The 18997-nt window shown below is 44.0% G+C and overlaps 2 protein-coding genes across 5 annotated transcripts; one reads left to right on the top strand and one right to left on the bottom strand.

The window, feature by feature from the left end:
- Nucleotides 1–3669: 3669 nt before the first annotated feature.
- On the bottom strand, nt 3670–9844 carry LOC146638467 (terminal nucleotidyltransferase 5C-like). 4 transcript variants are annotated; one of them, XM_085368738.1, is made up of 5 exons: nt 9402–9430; nt 7220–7490; nt 6680–6960; nt 6552–6573; nt 3670–4257 (listed from the first exon to the last, which is right to left on the bottom strand). In XM_085368738.1, the coding sequence occupies exons 1-5, from the start codon at nt 9428–9430 to the stop codon at nt 3670–3672; spliced, it is 1191 nt and encodes a 396-aa protein (XP_085224864.1). The 4 variants fall into 4 exon arrangements, with proteins under 4 accessions (XP_085224864.1, XP_085224863.1, XP_085224861.1 ...); XM_085368737.1 differs by lacking the exons at nt 6552–6573; nt 9402–9430 and adding an exon at nt 6423–6437 and having other exon boundaries at nt 6661–6960; nt 7220–7525; XM_085368735.1 differs by lacking the exon at nt 9402–9430 and adding an exon at nt 9830–9844 and having other exon boundaries at nt 3670–6960; nt 7220–7534.
- A 1975-nt stretch (nt 9845–11819) lies between these two features.
- Nucleotides 11820–17499, top strand: LOC146638466 (charged multivesicular body protein 1B1-like). The gene is made up of 8 exons (XM_085368733.1): nt 11820–11886; nt 12196–12293; nt 12387–12533; nt 13543–13611; nt 13704–13811; nt 13959–14002; nt 14195–14267; nt 17390–17499. The coding sequence occupies exons 1-8, from the start codon at nt 11871–11873 to the stop codon at nt 17435–17437; spliced, it is 603 nt and encodes a 200-aa protein (XP_085224859.1). The 5' UTR covers nt 11820–11870; the 3' UTR covers nt 17438–17499.
- Nucleotides 17500–18997: the final 1498 nt, after the last annotated feature.

Genomic DNA, 18997 nt, shown 5'->3' with positions numbered 1-18997 from the left:
AGTCACTGCAGCCATGGAAGCAGGTGGGTGGGTAGGAACACAGTGGATGGGAGGGCGAGGACATGGGTGTGGGATGTGGGGTAGTGGGGATGATGAAGAGGGAGGTTGTAGTGAATGAAAGAGAGAATATATGAATGGTGAATACTGTGTGTCCATTTTATTGCTCTGCACTGCTCAATCACTAAAAGACAAATTCTGTCTGCAAAGGCAAATAAAGCCGTCCCAACTGGTTTTGGACTCTTACAGTCGCTCGCAGGAGACTTTAAAGGGTAATCGAGAGAAAGGAGCAGAAAAATTAATTCATGGGAATATGATCGGGGGAGTGGGAGCAGGGGGAATACATTTGTCGGCAGCCTTAATTATCTTAATACACACTTCAGGCAGAGCTACATGTTTCATCCCTTAAGCCTCCGCTAACCCCAACTTGATGCTTTTCTTTTCTTTTCTTTTTTTACATTTTTTCCCCTGCAGAGGCTAAATGTGCCCACAAGCGATTCCAGATTTAACTCTGAGGTATAAAAAGATTAGGCAATGTGAGCATATCAAACTAGAACCCATATTGTGTTCATAAAATGGTGCTGAGAACATCATCTAACCAAATGTATTGGCCTGAGTGTGTGAGGGACAGAAAGAGACAAAGGCAGATGTGTGGGTGATGTTCTCTTTTTGTCTCACTGAGTTTGAAAATGTTTATTGAGGGTGGACGGGTGGGCAGACCATTAGGAAAATTGATGTGCATGCAGATGTGTGTGGACATGTGTGTGTGTGTTCCTGCTCTGACATCACTGCTGCCGTCACTGCAGCCACCTCACGGTGACTCCCTTGTGACTGAAGGCCTGACAACCTCCCACGCTCTCCCCATCAAACTCCCATGCTCCTGCTCCTCTCTTGCCTGGCTTCATCTATAAACCCACCCCCCTCCCACCTCACTCACTCCTCATCCCCTGCTTTCCGTCTCCTCCTCAGCTCCGTTTCTATATCCATACATCATCGCCGTCCACTAGCTTTTCACCTCACCCACCTTCTTTTCATTCTTCCTGTTTTTTTCCCATCTCTTTCTCCCCCTCATTTGGTGTGTGGGTCTTCCCTGTCTTCCGTCATGCTCTCTGCACCCACAGTGCTCCCTGTCTGTGTCTCTATGGAAACCCTGAGTGGACATGAGTAGCTCAGAGGTCTGTGAAACACTGATACAGACACTATTAGATCACATGCTCCCGTTTCCTCTCAGAAAGCCGCGTGCGTGTGCAAGCCCTACTGTGTGGGAATAGATGCTGCGTGACCATGGCAATACAGCCTCCTCGCAAGATACACCTCGTCTCCCCCTGTGCCAATGACCTATCAGTGGTGTGAAGTGGGAGGAAAGGATGGAATGAGGGAGTAAGGAGGGAGTCCTATTGTTTCATTATACTGTAAGTCTCTTCAATTACTAGCTGGGGAAAGGGACCACCTGATGCCGCCTCTGCACAAATATTTCCATCAGAAGAACACACACAAGGCTGTGTTACCATGGCTTCAGAGGACTCTTGACTTACAGTCATTTCTTAGAGACATACCTTAACCTTATCGCCTTACCTTAAAATATGTCCCCATCTTATTCTGTAGTGATTTAAATTGCTTTATGTCCTCATAAAGATGACAAGTCCCCATAAATATGACTATGTAAACAGATTTAGGACCCCGTAGTATCATAAATTCCAACCCATACAAACATACACACACACCGTCCCCCTCCTCTCCTTTCTCCCCGATCACTCTCACACCTCATGAACCGTACTCTCCTCACATTTACACATTGTTGAGCCTGCTGTGTTGCGTAGCTCGTGCGTCATCTGTGTCCAAACACATCAGAAGGACAGGTGATTTGTGATAAGAGGCCTCGCACAGACAGAATTTTACAGCTCTGGGTCGCTCTCCTGGGCACCATCGTTATTTGTCGGTCACGCTTAAGTGGATCATTACAGAGCTTAATCACGGGGAAGGATACGTAAGCTGCACAGCATGTCATTTCGGGAGTGCCATGAGGTTATGAACGTGCGTGCAAAAAGGCAGGAAAATACGATAGTGGAATTCTTTTTCTCTTTGCAGTCGAAGCATTAACCGATTTGAAAAAAGGGGAAAAAAGAATCAGTTTCACTCACATGTGAAGGTTTGTCGAGTCTCCCCTTTATTTTATCAAAATGTACATACAGAAACTACAACAGGACTACATTAAAGAAGACATCAAAATGGGCAGCAATAACAGGGGTCAACAGCTGAACAAACACCCAACCCAGCCCCAGGCCCACCCCATTAACATCCCCAGTGCAGTGAGATAAAGACATGCCAATGATGTCTCACATTTAGGCACTTGATTTCCCTACCGAACCATCTTTGGTCATAGTTGCTGTTGCACGGTTTCAAACTGAGATTCAAACAGGTTTGAGGTGGATCCGAACTCGATTCACGTGGGTTCTGCTGCGAATCGGCCGAAGCCGATGTACGCTGAGAGGAGTCGCATGAGTTTTAAAGCAAATCGGTTTAGACAGAGCTGCATCTGCCAGGTTTAGAGATGACCCAAAGATGGTTTTAACCTGACCGCCTCCATAGAGTAAACCGCAGTATTAATTAAATTAACACTAGATGATACAATACTTCACATGATTACAGAAAAGACTCCACAACAGAAAGGAATCAAGCAGCACATCTTAACACAGTTTACCTGAAAACAACGCAGTGTATTTTCACACGATATACTGTAATCAATACGCTGTACAGTCTATTCCAAAGGCAATGTTGTTAGACTTTTTTGTAAGAACTAATCAGTCTTTTTACCACTGAGTATAATCTTGGAAAGTCTTGCAAAAATAGATCAATTTTTAATAAATTAAAAGCCTTGTTTTGATTGTAGGATGTGACCTTTTAAGCTACTCATGCATTGTCTAACTTTGTGTGTATACAGTAATATGCGTTACCTTGTATCTCTTTATGTATGTATGCATGTATGTGTGTCTATATGTATGAGAGTGATTTGATAAAAATACTGTACACACTAGTAGACTTATCCCTCTCTCCTTTTTTTGGAATACACCTCTTTCGGTAAAGGAATAACAAAGTTACATTAAACTGTTTAAGAAGCATAGTAGTCACACAGTATTTGGCAGTGAACAGTCCTAATTTATCCATGCACAATATCAACCACAGGCAAGGTCCACATTCTGAACAAACCCATTAAGAACAACACAGTAAGAACATGGAAAGAGTTTACAAGAATTTAAGACCCTGGAAGTGTGTGTGTGTGTGTGTGTGTGTGTGTGTGTGTGTGTGTGTGTGTGTGTGTGTGTGTGTGTGTGAGAGAGAGAGAATGTCCACAGCACATTTGGTTTCCCAGGGAGACCAAAGGCCTATGACTCATGTAGTGCATACAGCATTTTCTGGAATTTTTAACAATATCGGAAGAATTAGTATTTTCCACAAAGCCCAAATAATTACATATAATCATGTTAGAACCTTACAGAGTACTTGGGGAGTTTAGTGTAAAAACCCACTCAATCCCACCCCCATAGGTCTATTATAGACCAAACAGTTTATCCCTGGATTATATTTCCATTCTCAAGCTTTTTCTTTGGAGCATGCACCATCCCCTAGCTCAATTGTGTATTTTGTGTAATGACATGTGTATCCATGCATGTTTTACACAAGTCCAGTTTGCGGGTGCAGGTGTAAAGGGTAAGGTTGGTACAGCAGAGCTGATCCCCCTTGGGGTATGTAGTAGCTGCAGTAGCTGGGTTCTGCTAGATAGGGGGCAGTGTGCTCAGCAAGGTACGGGGCAGGCTGGTAGAAGCACGTCACATGGTCTGTGTTGGGTATTATGTTCTGCTCTCCCAGAACCTTCAGTGCCAGCACTGTGATCATATTCAGTGTTTGACGCCTTTCGTGTCCCATCAGACACACTGTGCTGTCATCTACCACACGACGCAACGTCATCAAGTACTGGTACTTGCTTCTCTCCTCGCCAATAAAATGGTTCTTCAAGTAGGACAGGATCTTTCGCTGTTGTTCCTGCACGTCAGGGAAATCAATAAAAAAGCGTGAGCACATGTAGCGCTCCAGTGTCTTTATCTGAGTCTCGCTGGCTGGTCGGTAGTCTCGCACCAACAGGTTGCTGTATTTCAACAAGCCACCACCTCGAATCTCTTCGGGGTTCCTGGTAGCAATCAGGCGGTAGCGCAGGTGGTCCATGGCTGCCTCAAAGTCACCATACATGCTCTCTGCCAGGACCTCGACAGCAGGGACTGAGTCAGATGCCTGAGGAGAGTCACACTGTTCAGAAGTGTCTGTGGTTACCTCAGGGGCCTCTTTGTTCTCAGGCACAGAGTTGGCTGCCTCAGTGGCTTCTGGAGAGGCAGATTCCCCGGGGCATTCAGACTGAGAGTGAGGCAGAACATGTGAGGTGGAACTTGGGATAGTGATTGGAAAAGAGACAGGCTCAGTAACCTGAGGCAAAGATGAGATATATTCATGTTCTTTTTTAACCTCCAACTGTAAGAGAGGAACTCCCGGCTGAGGGGAAGACTCTTTAATCTGTTCATCACTGTCCGTGTTTAGTATCAAAGGCTCCATGTCTGAAGATACCTGAGGTACAAGGTCCTCCGACTCCACCGGTGGAGTGAGGCAGAGGAGGGGAGGGCTCAGGCAGGGGGAAGGGGGTGTGAGACAGAGCGGTGTAGGGCTCAAGCTGAGCATTGGAGGGGTGAGGTAAGGAGGCGAGCTGAGGCAGGATGAGGTAGGGCTGAAGCTTAGGGTTGGAGAGCTAAAGCTAGTAGCAGGGCTGACAGTGCTTAGCATCGGAGACGAGAGGCAGTGAGATGGAGGGGTCAGGCATGGGGGAGGGCTGAGGATGGGGGGCGGGGGAGTTAGGCAAGGAGGGGACAGACTAACTACTGGAGGGGTGAGACAGGACACAGGAGGTGTAACACAGTGGACAGGAGAAGCTGGACTGAAGGCGGACCCTTGCGGGCTGTCACTTGGTTGATTCACAGCCATCTTTTTGGTCTCTTGTTCTGTTCTGGAACTAGAAGGATCTGACTGTGAAACTAACATGTCTGCTGAGTCAAGGGGCTCTACTTGTTTGGCAGTTTCTGTAGGGGAGGACTGACTGGGCTCACTGAAATCCACATGTGTAGTTGGTGTTTCAGTAGGGCTCTGAGTAGCCGTTTCACCTGGGTCTTCTGTGGCTAACTGAGAAACCGGTGGGTCTTGAGGTAAAGCAGACATGGAATTCAGAGTAGAGGTGGAGATTATATCAAGGGCTGGATCCGGAGCTGGGCTAAAGTTAAGATCTGAAGCTAGGTTACTGGAAGGACTAGGTTCAGAATTAGTCTTAAAAGGAATGGTGCTTGTTGGGGTAGCTGTAGAGTTTGAACTGGAAGCAGTTGGCTCTGTGTTAAAGGCTATCTCGGGGCTCGCGTGAGGGTTTGACTCCAGGCAGGGCACAGAAACGAGTAACTCGTTTTCGGGGAGTGAGCTGGGGTTAGGACTGGGGGTGACCTTTCTGCACATCCTCCGAGGGGGTTTGGGGGATGAGTGTTTGAGCACCACCATGTGAGATAGTCTCTCTGAGGCCTTACAAGGGGGAGCAGAGGAGGTCTTTTTGTCAGAAGAAAGGCTAGGTGGTGGAAGTAAAATATCCTGAGTATCTGGAGGGTTAGCGGCATCAAGTGTGTTAGGTGTTTTTTCTGAGTTTTCTGTTTGTTGTGTGTTGTCAATCTCCAGCAAATCCTGTGCATCAGGAAGCTGTGTGCTGCAAAGTGTGAGAGCGGAAGAGGAGGAGCAGGAACAATCAATACCCTGTGTGTTCTCTGTGATTTCACATATTTCTGTGTCAGTTTTCCTCTCTTCTTCTATTTCTTCCTCTGTTTCTGCATTTTGTTCATCTGCTAACTTGTGTGAGGATGTACTAGTGTGTAGAGCTGGCACATGTTGTGTTTTATCTTCCTCACTGCTGCTTTCATACTCTCCGAAAGACTTAGATACGTTTGTTTTATCAGATTGCTCTGTACTGCGAGGGCTTTCTCTAAGGTTCAGAAACTCTCCCTGGGTTTCGTTTGATGTTTTTGGCATCTCAGACTGTCCCATCTGCTCTGCTAGTTCTTTCTGTTCATCAGGGGGTTTTGTGTGGTTAGCAAGTTCTTTCTGGACAGAGAGTTCTCCGTGGTTTGAATGTGCTGGTGGTAAGTCGTCACAGGGCTTCGCTTGCTTTAACTGTTCTACCTTTGTTGAGCCTTCAGTCTTTTCCAAGAGCTCTGGCTCATGTTCAATCTGAGCTGGTGGTTCAGCTTCCTCAGGGGCTTGTTTCTTTTCTGACAAAGATGTCTGGCCTGTCTGGTTTAAGTTTTCTCCGTGCTCTGACACTTCCTTCAACCCTTCAGGTATTTTCTCTTTGCTGTCTTTCTCCAGTGCTGTGTGTTTTGTCTGGTTTGAATGTACAGTTTGTTGCGAGAATTCGGTCTGAGAATTGTTTTCCTGCACCTCATCTCTCTGTTTTATCTGGCTGTTTTGAGCACCTTCTTCACCGAAAATGTCTCTGTCTGTGGGCTTTTCTGTTTCTGGCGCAGCTGTTTGATTCAGCAGGGAAGGAGAGTATTTATTCTGATTCTCTGCGGGCTGGTCCTTAACTTCAACCTTATTCATTTTGCGCTGCGAGTCCTTCTGCATGTAAGACTCTAGAAGACGATCCAGAATGATCTGGAAGGAGTCTACGCTGAACTCAAATTGGCGCCTGAGCGCACTCACAAATTTGAGCTCCAGGTTTTTGCCACTGTTGTTTGAGAGGGAGATGAGGCTCCAGCGGTCATGTTCGTTGAAGACTTTTACCATTTTCTGGACATAGGCCTCTTTCATTGTGGCGTTGCTGATCCGTTCCCTGTTGACTGCAGCAGGCAGAAAGTCCAGCAAGCAGCCCAGCACTGACTCTTTGATCACCTGGGAGGGCAAAAAGTTAACAGCATGACAGCTACAACTAATCACAACGATCTACTGAAATAAAAATCATTGCTGTGGTTTAGGTTTTGGTATAATCTAGTTAAAACAAGCATGATCGATTCAGCTACAAATTAATTATGGTTAGGATTACAATATCATGTTTAACAGAACCCCAGTAAAAATCATTTGCAACCCCTACATGGCTTATTCAGTGCTGTCAGCGCAGGTAACTGGTGTCTAAACGCTACAGTAATCTCACCTGGAACTCCTCTTGAGTGGGCAACTCCACTCCAAAGATGATGTCCAAGTCCTTGTAGCTTGTTCCGTTGTCTCGGACAAGGACGTGGCTGGCCGTGGAGCCGTTCAGACGAACATCTCTAACTGTGATTCCCTGCTTCTGCAGCCTGGCCCGCACGGCAATGATGATGTCACGAGGACGCAGCTCCAGCGTGGGAAAATTCCCACGGCCGTGGATTGGAACCACCTCTGAAAGAACCTGATGGAGAACCTCCACCTGCTCAGCGTTCAGGCTGTGAAATCGCTGACTGGATTTCTTTTCAGACATGCTGCTGCCCTGAAGGGAGGGATGACAATGAGAGTTTATTACAGCTCCTCAATGAAATATGCTGTGTGTTTCTCTCTCTCTCTCTCTCTCTCTCTCTCTCTCTCACACACACACACACACACACACACACACACTCAGTATCACTCATATGCACACTCTCTGCCAGTCTGCTGTCTGCAAGTCACAGCTTGGCTGACAGCTTTTCCACAATGCTAATGTAACTGCTGTGTTGACAAGCTGACACATGGAGCAAACCACGCAGATGTGCTTTGCATAAATACTCTTCAACTGTTCACCCAGGTCACAGCAAATTATGGGGAAGTGGTCGAGTTACAAAAAGAGTCTGAAATGCTTTACAGTATTTACTACTCATGACTTACAACGTGTTAATTAGTCACTTTATTTACACTCCATCTATTAATTGCTGGCTCAGGATTTAATGTAATTCCTTTAACTCAAAATATAACATTTACTTAGCCTTTGTATAAGATAATAATAAAAGATAATAAAATGCAACCTTTGTTTATTATTTTCACCGGACAAGAAAGGGTTAAGTTGAATGAGTCATCACCAGCAGACTGCATTAATCACACCAACGTCACTAATTAAAGACACACATCTGTTTTTGTGGCCGTGTGTGCAGCACATGATGCGTGCATATTACAATCAATAACTCCATCCATTTGTGGGACTGCATGTTAAATGTATAAAAAAAAATTCCAACCCAAATTGAAACAAAGAGAAATTAAATAAGAGCTAATTATGCTGTTTGGCATTTAACATGTGGAGTCCTCCTGGCACTTACACACTCAGCCTCTGCATCCAGACTCCATTAATAAATCTCTAAAGAGTCAAAATATTTTCAATAAGCTGCACAATATCTTTATTTGCCTAACCAAGTCAGTCTGAAGAGTCTCTGAGTGACTGAGTGTGCGATTGTGAGCGCCTGTCAAAGTGTTTCGGCGAGTGAGTGCTCGTGTTCGTGTTTGCAACTGTGGTTCATAGCAGCCCATTATGATCTATTGTTTGCTTTAATCAATAGTTGTCACTCAGTGCTACAGCTGAATGCAGCTGATTGCTATGATTTGTCAATACTAGCAGGCTAAACAGTGGGATAATAATGAGCAGTAATCGGATGCTTTCTGGTATCATTTAGTCAGACACCAGAGGGTTATAGTCTGTAACAACCACAAACAAAATCTATAATGGGGGCGTCTTAGAAAGCTTTGCATGCATTTCAACAAACACTAAATCAGCATAAGTGCAGATCGTACATAAAGCTACAGAAGTACAGAAGTTGCTGTTTTTTGAAGAACTGCTTACCAGGATGAAAAGAAGTTGAGTCTTAGAGCACAGAGCTCCTAAATAGCTTTTGTGGATGAGACATCGGCTCACGTGTCCCACTTTAACCAGGCAAACTTCACATCGCAAAATGATCATACATCCAGAGCTGATACAAACACCTCCAGATGTTTACACTTATCACACGCACAGCGACACAATATGTTGACGAGGCACTGCAGGAGCGTTTTTCCAACTGGCCCCTTGTATTTCCCCCACAACCCCCCTCCCCCTTTCTCACTCTCCTGCAAACTTGCAGCCTGAGTGACTCATCCAGGCGTATCGGCTCAGCTCACACATAATCTATAGCCACTGAAAACCCAACAAATCTGAGAAGCTCATACACACTGGGCTACATGTACAAACAAACAATAAGGCTCTGTAAACTCAGGTGAATGTCTTGTGTATAAAATCTGTCAAGTAGCACACAGGAGGGAGAGTTAGTCCTGTGGTTAGAATACTCTAAATATATGTCCTTTATATATACCTATATATAGACAGACAGACAGACAGACACACACACACACACACACACATACATACATGCATATATGTTATTTGCATGCAAGTCCTTGATTTTTACTTTTATCCCCTTGAAATATTATAAACATATGAATACTGAAGTGGAAGACAACTCAGTAGGCTACTTACTGAGCTTATAACACAATATTTACTGAGAAGAAAGCCTGTATTTTTAAATGCAGTGCTTGAGTTCACCAGTACATTGCTAAAATAAAGAAATAAATAAGAAATAAAAATACAGCTATTAATTTTTCCCATAAAAGTTAACACCTGTTGGGTGTTATAGTTCACCACTTGTACAGTTTCACAGTCCTGTGGCAAGTGGAGGCAATTAAGCGCAATGAAGTGCCTGCCAGGGTAAAGGGCAGCACTCGTGAGAATTAAAAACTTAAAAACGGGATTAAAAGAAAAAAAAAACTTCACAGAGCTGAGTGTTCTTACCTGTTGCTGAGGCATCTGAGGGAGCGAGCGGCTCCTGACTTGTCAGCGGGATGAAACAGCGGGTATCCACCGAGCTACAGGTCCGGAGAGTTCGTGTTTTCTACTGGCTTTGTTTTTTCTTTTGAAGTCCCTGCCCGCTCCGTTTAGACTCGATGCTGACGCGGCTGGGTCCCTTATAAGGCATGCGTTGCCAGAATCTGCGCGCGAGTTCATTCGGGCGCTGTCCGGGAGGCGCGTGGTGCTGAAACAAAGAATGAAACGAGTCCTCGCGCTCTTGTTTCTCCTTCTGCAGCCTGGAGCGTAACGCAGTTTCCATAGCGACCTGCCGTCATTCAGTTATGACTGGGGAGTGCGCGTGCACGCGCGCGCGGATGAGTGCGCGTGCAGCAGTCTTCTCACAACAATGGTGGAGTTGTGGTGGTAAAGAGGGCGTTAACAAGTGTCAGGGATAATTCGAGTGTTCGTGCCAGGCCTGCATTAAGAAGAATAAAAGTTTACAGGACGAACTAATCACAGCCGTGCAACCTGTGCGTGTACCAACAAATCCTCACTTTATTATGTGGCCTTTCTGTGTGTTTGACGTGTCAGCGCTGAACTCAACTGCTACCACATCACCTCAGTATTACACCGTGGCTGAGGTTGAGGCCATAAATGTCGGGACATATGGTTTTGGGGGGACATTTTCTCAACCGCTTCTCATCACGAAAACATCATTATATCTAATGTTGTGTCCACACAAAGTGTCAGCAGATACAGTATGAGTCATCCATGCAGCTCCCTCCCCCTAACCCAGCCTTAACCCCCCCCCCTCCCCAAACCCGAGCCTTCTTTGGCTGGCCGATGCACGCACACACTGGAACACTTTCTCTATCTGGACAATTACAGCCAATAATCCTTCTCCCCCCTTCATACTGCAAATTCGTGCTCCATCCCTTAAAAACCTACTTGCACAAATCCCCGCGCGTGTTCCCTTGCCGTGTTAGCTCACACAGCCATTCTTTCCGCGGAACTCTATAAACAAGCAGTTCCAGATGTTACCTAGTTACGTGTTAATGCATCCGCAATAAAGTGGAAGGATATGCGTGAAAGCGTTAAGTCAAACACGGCTGGCTCTGTGGAAAAGGTAAATTTACTCCTTCTCTCTCTCGCTCTCTCTCTCTCTCACACACACACACACACACACACACACACACACACACACACACACACACACACACACACACACACACACACAAATGACGTCACTAGACGTGTACCACAACCTACCGATACCGGGTAAACTATTTTTAGCCTGGATGGAACTTGTCTGCTTTGCTTTGGACACGCGCACCCAGTCCACTTTTCCAACGGTCGTGACGTAGAAGGCGCGAGCACGTCACGCAGAATCGTGATCAAGTGTGACGACGGTGAAAGGTGGCCAGAAGTATCAGCGATTGTATTCAAAGATAAAGATTAACTAAGATGGTTCACACATCTCTCTTCTGCCCCGATATAAAGGTTTTAGTCATAGATCGACATTGTTAATGCAGATAATTTATTAATTAGTGACAAAGCTTATTTTGTACGTGTAAATATGGGCCGAATAGTGGGCTATTAATAAAATATAGATGCAAATGTTGAGAAAAAAGGTCATAAATACCACCAAAAACAAGAAGGAACATTCGGGAATAGTCGTCGTGTCTAATAGACGCTCTTTGGCGCATGCGTGATAAGAGAATTCCTAATCTTTCACACTTAGTAGCATTTTTTGCGAGCGATGGAATTTATTTTTGTAACTGCCTAACCAACGGATTAATATTTCACGATTATAAGAGCATTTTGGGGGACAGAAAGACAAATAAAAAAATCTACCACTCTTTTTTAACCGAATTAAAACAAAAGCGGAAGTATCTGCAACTGATGCATCTTGCCTCGCTACACTGCCGTATGGTACAACCCTCAAAAATCAAAACAAGCATCTCCGGTTGAAAAAAAGCGAGTGTCTGGATGCTACTTTGTACATTACGAAACTCAGTAGTTGTCTCAGAAAAAGACTTTTATCATGTCGAATATGGAAAGTATCCTTTCATTTGTACTCTTACGTACATTTGCCTAGCAAAACCGTAGCTAGTCATAAGCTGGGCTTAAGCTAACTCTTTCATACATGGAAGTTCTGCTCTGTTGTGTCGTTATGAGCAAAAACCTGACCTTGTTTTCACGTTTTTCTTTTTATATTTGGCTAAATTTTCGCTAGCATCATGAGAACCACTGACTTGGGTTAAATAAGCTAGATGTATTCAGACTCGTCCTCATAGCATTAAATTGTAATTTGGATTTATTACCAGTGCTCTGCTAACATGAAACAACCCCTTGACCAGCTGCTCAAGAACACTTGTTCAACCTGAAGTTTGCTGCCAAGGAGCTACAGCGTAACTCCAGGAAATGTGATAAAGAGGAAAAGTCAGAAAAAACTAAAGTGAAGCAGGTTGGTTTATTACACTTATTAGAGTCTTGAAAAGCTGGCCCACAGTATAACTGCACCGCGTGTTACACTGTGTGTGTATGCTGTGTTTCTCAGGCTATCCAGAAGGGTAATATGGAGGCAGCCAGGATCCATGCAGAGAACGCCATCCGGCAGAAGCACCAGTCCATCAACTTCTTGAGGATGAGTGCCCGGGTGGACGCTGTAGCCTCTAGGGTCCAGACAGCTGTCACTATGAACCAGGTCAGGACTGTGGGTCATGGGTTTGCAGGCCACTTCTCTTGCTTTTCCACTGTAATGTAAACGATGACCACCGAAAAACTCTTTTAATGGCATACATTAAGACAGAGAATGTTCCCTGGCTTGAGTTGGTTGTACTTTGCTTTTTACGTTCCATTCAAAGTCAAAATCAGTTTTGCTTCTCTTGGATTGCAGTGATTCTAAAGAATGATATAAGTAATTATAGTTGTGTACTGCAACTATTCCAGATATTTGTCACACATTCAGATGTGTAAATATAGTGGGGGTTTTTTTTTTTCATTTTTAAAAGGTTATATATGTAAACCAGATTTCATCGTAGCCTTGCATGTGCTATGACATCAAAACCTCTTGTCCTACATTTACAAGGAGTGTGCTCGTTCACCACATCAAATGTTATGCATGTATTTTTTTCACTGTGCATGTTCTGAAAATGACATCTTATTTCAGAAGAGGTGAAAAGCGCAGCCACTTCAGAGTCAGGCAAAAGGGCTCGCAGACATGCAAACAAAAAGACACCAATAACATAATGTCATTAGAGGCGCTTTAGACCTTGTGCTATTAGCTCCTCGCTCTTGTGAGAGTGACGGCCTCTTTTAAATTGCTTTAATTCAGCATCACTACAGGAAAGGCACCTTTTCACAGAGTAAAGCGTAATAATGTCTGCAGAAATGGAAGGAATGCGTGAGATGTTACAGCCGAGCAACACCTCTGAGCACCCTTGTGTGTTGCTATAATACCGCTGCCTCTCATTAAAGCTAATGCCATCGCATTTATTATAAACCCATTTACCGCAGCTTGTTTACCTAATGGTAGGTTTGTTTTTGACTAGATTAATCTTTAATCAGCATCATCCTAGAACTATTAGAGGTGCTTCTAGTGTGAGAGAGTCATGATAGAGTGTCTAGTTAAAAGGGTTAAAGTGACACCTAGTGGACACGTTGGAAAACAGCACCCAAGCTTCAGTGGTTTATTTCATGTTTTGTTTTCCCAGGTGTCAAAATCCATGTCTGGAGTGGTGAAGTCTATGGATGCTACACTGAAAAGCATGAACCTGGAGAAGGTTAGAGGCTGTTTGCAGCATATGGCACAAAAACTATTCAGGAAATTTCTATTCGTTAATTCGTTTTTTGGGCTCACTGTGTTTCTGCACAGATCTCTGCACTGATGGACAAGTTTGAAAAGCAGTTTGAAACTCTTGACGTGCAGACAGCTCAGATGGAGGATACCATGAGCAGCACCACCACTCTAACGACGCCTCAGGTAACACTTCCTGTTATCTCCCAAGAAGGAAACATTCCTGAGCCCTTGTTGCTGCTTATGCATGCAGGATCACTGCATACTTATTCAGTTGTTTCATTTCTAAAGGCCTTTTTTTTTTAAATTACTATTTGCTTGTTGGGTCCCTAGAATGAAGTGGATATGCTGTTGCACGAGATGGCTGATGAAGCCGGGTAAGATCTCTACGCTGTCTAAAAGCATTAGGAAAGAAATTGGCAACTGCAGTGTATAAAATGAACTGTACTAAAAGCTTTATTCAAATGACTTTCATTAAGATCGAGGATGCACCTCTTTCACTGTTTACAAGGCTGCTTTGAAACACAAAAGGCTCATTAATATTAATTAATTAGATTTTTATTTTTCAGTTTGGATCTTAATCTGGAGCTTCCTGCAGGCCAGACCTCTTCACTGGCTTCATCTGTGGCATCAGCAGAGCAGGTAAGATATCCCAGTAGAGCAGGGCGATATGAGCAAAAATATTTATCACAATATACATTTGAAAATTTGAGATAACGATATAACTGACGATATAATTGACACTAGACAAAATACTTTACAACTCCACAACTTTATTAGTGCAATGTATTTTCACTTAAACAAGCAGCTGTTTTTTATGTGCATTAAAGTTATATAAAAAATTTAACTGTGCAAATGCAAATTCCTTGCTGACAGTTTAACCAAAAGGCATTTCCAGTGGAAATTGGCCGACATATCCTCAGCATAACCATGTATAATATCCACAAAACTTAAAAAAAGAGGTTATACACACACAATACGATAATATTATGTTGAAGCACAGTACGTATCACTCTGCGAGGCTCCTGCCTACGAAAGCCGTAATGCTCCGAAAATCCATCAAGTGGTGCGGGTTCGTAGGCAGGAGCTTCGCAGAGTGATACGTACTGTGCTTCAACATAATATTACCGTATTGTGTGTTTGACAGATTTTTGAGCGACGTGTACCAAATAAAATCGTTTAGAGGTCAGTAAACACAACCACAATTCATACATAAGACACACAGGATTATAAGGGGCACTGTAGATTTTCAGGTAGCATGCTCTACCAAAAATAGTGCTTTGTTGTGTATCTGATGGATGAAAGCTAAACCAGTTCCACACCACTGAAGTTGCAGCATTTTTACAAACCAATTCTGGTTCATTCGTTTCATTCAACGATCCGCTTTCGCCCTTCTCATTCTCCATCGCCGTCATGCTTTTTCTGCATTGTGTGTATGAAAACAAAGGCACTGCGCATGCGCGTTTTACCCGTATTCTATCGCGATATTTCATTTCTTATCGTTGCCCAACATTATACCGGTATTACCGTGAACAGTATGATATGGCCCAGCCCTATATACCAGCTGTTAAACATCCATCCTTTAGAGCAGCGGTCCCCAATCCCCGGGCCTCGGACCGCTACCAGTCCGTGAGTCGTTTATGTGTGATATCTGACAGGGTTTTATTGAAGTGAGTCATCAGCACGACCCTCTGGTGGACAAAAAAAAAATCTGTGCCAAATCAAGCATGCTGATCCATCCGCTGTGCCGATCCCACGGGGCAAGTGAATGTACCTACTTCAAACCCATAAGTATGCAGGTCACTCTGTTATTGTTAAGCCGAATTTATGGTTCAGTGAGGGCAGCGCAGCCGGGGATAGCCCATCTACCTGCAGACCAGTGTGTGGGCTACTCTTGCTTGTGCTGTGGAGAACAGTGTAAGTGTGAAACTGAGTGTAAAGATCAATGAAAAGTGTCCACTGACCCGCTGTCTGTGCTTTTCATGCTGTATTTTTGAAGTCACTAAAGGTTTTTTTTGCGGTTCTCCAGTTCCCAGTAAACTCCACTGTTGCTCCTTTCTCTATTCCAGCCCACTTGTCAACCAGTCAGCATTTAGCGAACGCATATGACTTCCGCTTTCAGTGACATGCAGTTGGAATTTTGGAAAACTGCAGAGGAGCAAGTCTGTGTTGGGTGAAAACCGTGATACACTCGTTGTCTGAATGGTAGTGTGTACGCTGGAGGACACGTTTACGGGACCTTAAATTACGCTTTAGCCTGACTAAACCATCAGAAACAGACTTCATGAGGGTGTGCTGAGGGCCCGATGTCCTCTAGTGAGCTCTGTGCTCACCGCCCAGCATGTGGAGCCCGATTTGCATTTTCCATAGAACACCAGGATTGGCAGGTCCACCACTGGTGCTCTGTGCTTTTCACAGATGAGAGCAGGTTCACCGTGAGCACATGTGACAGACGTGAAAGGGTCATGAGAAGCTGTGGAGAATGTTATGCTGCCTGTGACATCGAACATTGATTCTGCAGGTTGATCATTTTCTTTTTCATCAAACGATGTGACATCCCTTCACTCCTAACGCATTACCTCGTCCAATCAGTGTAGATATCGATGTGATTTACTTTCCCAGTGAGATCTGATGTGTTTTCAAAGTGTTCCTTTAATTTATTTGAGTGATACACGTTCTTCACATGCCATTAAGGGTCAGTCAGTGGGATCTGTGGAACGTGTGAAGCCACAAAAAGGATCATCATTTTCTTTCCTGTTTAAGGAAACTTGTCTTTTATTGAGGTTTTCTTCGGTTTGTTTTGTCCTTTTTGTTAGTGTGATTACTTTGTTACTCATCTTTAACCTCCTAAGACCCGAACTCTTCCATTGCATGCATTTTTAATTTCTCTTTGATATTTGGGCATATTGGGGCCCGATGAATGTAAAAACAAAGAATTACCACATTTTTTTTCTTACCTTTTCCTGTTTTTAAGAAAAATAAGAGCCACATGTGAAGATATTTGTTTAAAATTTTGATAGAACAGTAGCAGTAAAATGTCCTCGTAAGTGGATATCAGGCCCTTGTAGAGTAATTAAGTATTTTGGTCTAAATAACCTAAAATGTGATGTCCACATATGTGGACGCCAGGTCCTTGGAGGTTAAAGAATATTGCTGTCTGTCAGGCTTAACCCTGTATCCCTCACACAGTTACAGCAGTGAGCTGGTTGGATTTTACTTAATGGCTCACCCTCTGTTTCACTGTATTACATTTGGATGAAAATTGCTTGAAAACCAAGAGATTGGTTAGCGCCCCCCTGGGAACAAGTGCTAGGAAAAAATGTGTATTCCCAGATAGCAAAAGATAGCGAATGAAAATTTGAATTTCAATCATTTAGCAGGTTTCTGGAAGTTGCAAGGATTTTGGATCGCCAGGTGGTCACTGACTGGTTTCCGGGCATGCACGACTGGGAAGATAGCTAACAATATCTTAGTACCTGCAGCCCTCACTAGGATGACCTGCTGTCTGTTGTTTTGAAAATGTGTACATGATGCTGGCTGCAAACTAAATCTACCTACAAGTATAAATATTTAAAGGAGCCGGAACATAAAAGATTTACAGTTTTAATAACTCTGTTCTTTTCTTCAGCCCTAAGAACACACAAAATCAATATATCGAACTGGACTATGAATGATTGAAAACCAAAGCTCCTGTAATAAATGTTTCCTTTGACCTAGCTGTCTCCATCTGCTGATTTCTCTCTCGTCTTTCGTGCCGTCATCAGGATGAGCTCTCCCAGAGGCTGTCCAGGCTGCGAGACCAGGTGTCATAGTGACACGGCGAGGAAAACAACAAGAAGGAGCAAAAACACGGAAGGGCCAATAAAAACAAAAAGTGCAATGTGCCTGCAGGCTTCATGCCCTCCTTTATATTCTTTTTTTTTTCTTTTGAGAAAAGCCTGAAAGCAGAAAATGATGTTTTTATAAGAAAGCAGGCTTTCAGTCCTGCAAGTGCGTACAGCTATTACCTCAGTCTAAGCTGGTTATGTTGCATGTGTATATAATGCAAAGCAAAGTAATATATTTATTTATGTACTAATTTATTTCCTAACTGAATGGATATTGTAAGGGTGTACTTTTACTGCTACTGCTGACGGTGTTGACACTTTTGTTTTTTGCTTCCAGTGTCAGCTTTGCTGTCGTAATACAAAATTCTCCAGGTGAAATAGTTTCCTTGAGTATTTAATAGAATTTTCTTCATGTAGCAGTAACCACTCCAAAGGCTCACACCGCACTGCTATTCACAAACGCAAAGTCATTAAAAGTATTGCAAAATCTCATCCTTGTCACTTTTTTGTTGTTGTTGTTGTCCTTGTCATTTTGTGTTTTGGATGAAGTATGCAGCACACATTCCTCTCGGTCTCTCCATTTTTCTGCGTGCCCCTCCCTCTTTCTCTTCTTCAACAGGGAACAGATGAGAGGTCAAAGGTGTCACCTGTAGAGGAAGCAGCCTTCTGCCACTCGCATGCCAGTACCTCATTACACACACACACACACACACACACACACACACACACACACACACACACACAGTGTATCTCTGGGAGGGAGGCACATCCCAGCTGGGAGCCATTACAGGTGCCGTCCTAACACACACACACATATATCTTCATATGAACACGTTCGCAACCCTGTAGCGAGGGGAGCTCTCCGGAGTGACACTCGGTCACCTCTGACCTCTTTTGTGTCCCTCCTAATCATCATCAGCACAAACTTAACTACATCCACAATCATCATCATCAGTGCTCGCAGACTGACACGAGTCTCTTGTTTGCGCTTGCTTCCAGACACTTTGATGAGTTTGAGGTCTGCAGTACGTTTGAGCACGCACCCACTCCTTTAAGTCCTCAGTTCTTCTTATTTTCCACTGACCTCTGTGATCCAACAGCTGTCAGTCATTTTTTTTCTCCACCGTTTTTTTGGGGGTCTAAAATTCAAATTCCGTGTTCCTTTTGTGGTAAGAACCACAAAATGTATTTGATACTTTTGTGTGTGTGTTTCAAATCTAATTTTAACCCTCAATGGCCGTCTCTTTTCTTTCAACATGATTAAAGCTGGGAGAGTCTTTCACCGCCTGCCCCCTCCACTGTGTGCATCTCAACATATATGCAAGGGATGTTTTCACCAGATGTGCAGGAGACAACTCCTGTGTGAGCAACACCGCAGGGAGAAGCCTGTGTTTGTATGTGTGTGTGTCAGGTGTTGATACCTAGCAGCTCTCCCCTCCAGTCAACACCTCCCTGTCCAGGTTCCTACAGGAGTGCCACTTGCTGACAGGAAGGGATCTGGTGGGCTGTGGGTTGTGTCCCTGTGGCTGACCCTTCTGCTTGTGC

The sequence above is a fragment of the Diplotaxodon limnothrissa genome, linkage group LG2 (assembly GCF_057381915.1).
Source record: "Diplotaxodon limnothrissa isolate DT_005_m linkage group LG2, D_limnothrissa_male_GT1.1, whole genome shotgun sequence".
Lineage (NCBI taxonomy): Eukaryota > Metazoa > Chordata > Actinopteri > Cichliformes > Cichlidae > Diplotaxodon > Diplotaxodon limnothrissa.
This window is presented reverse-complemented; position numbering and strand designations above follow the sequence as displayed.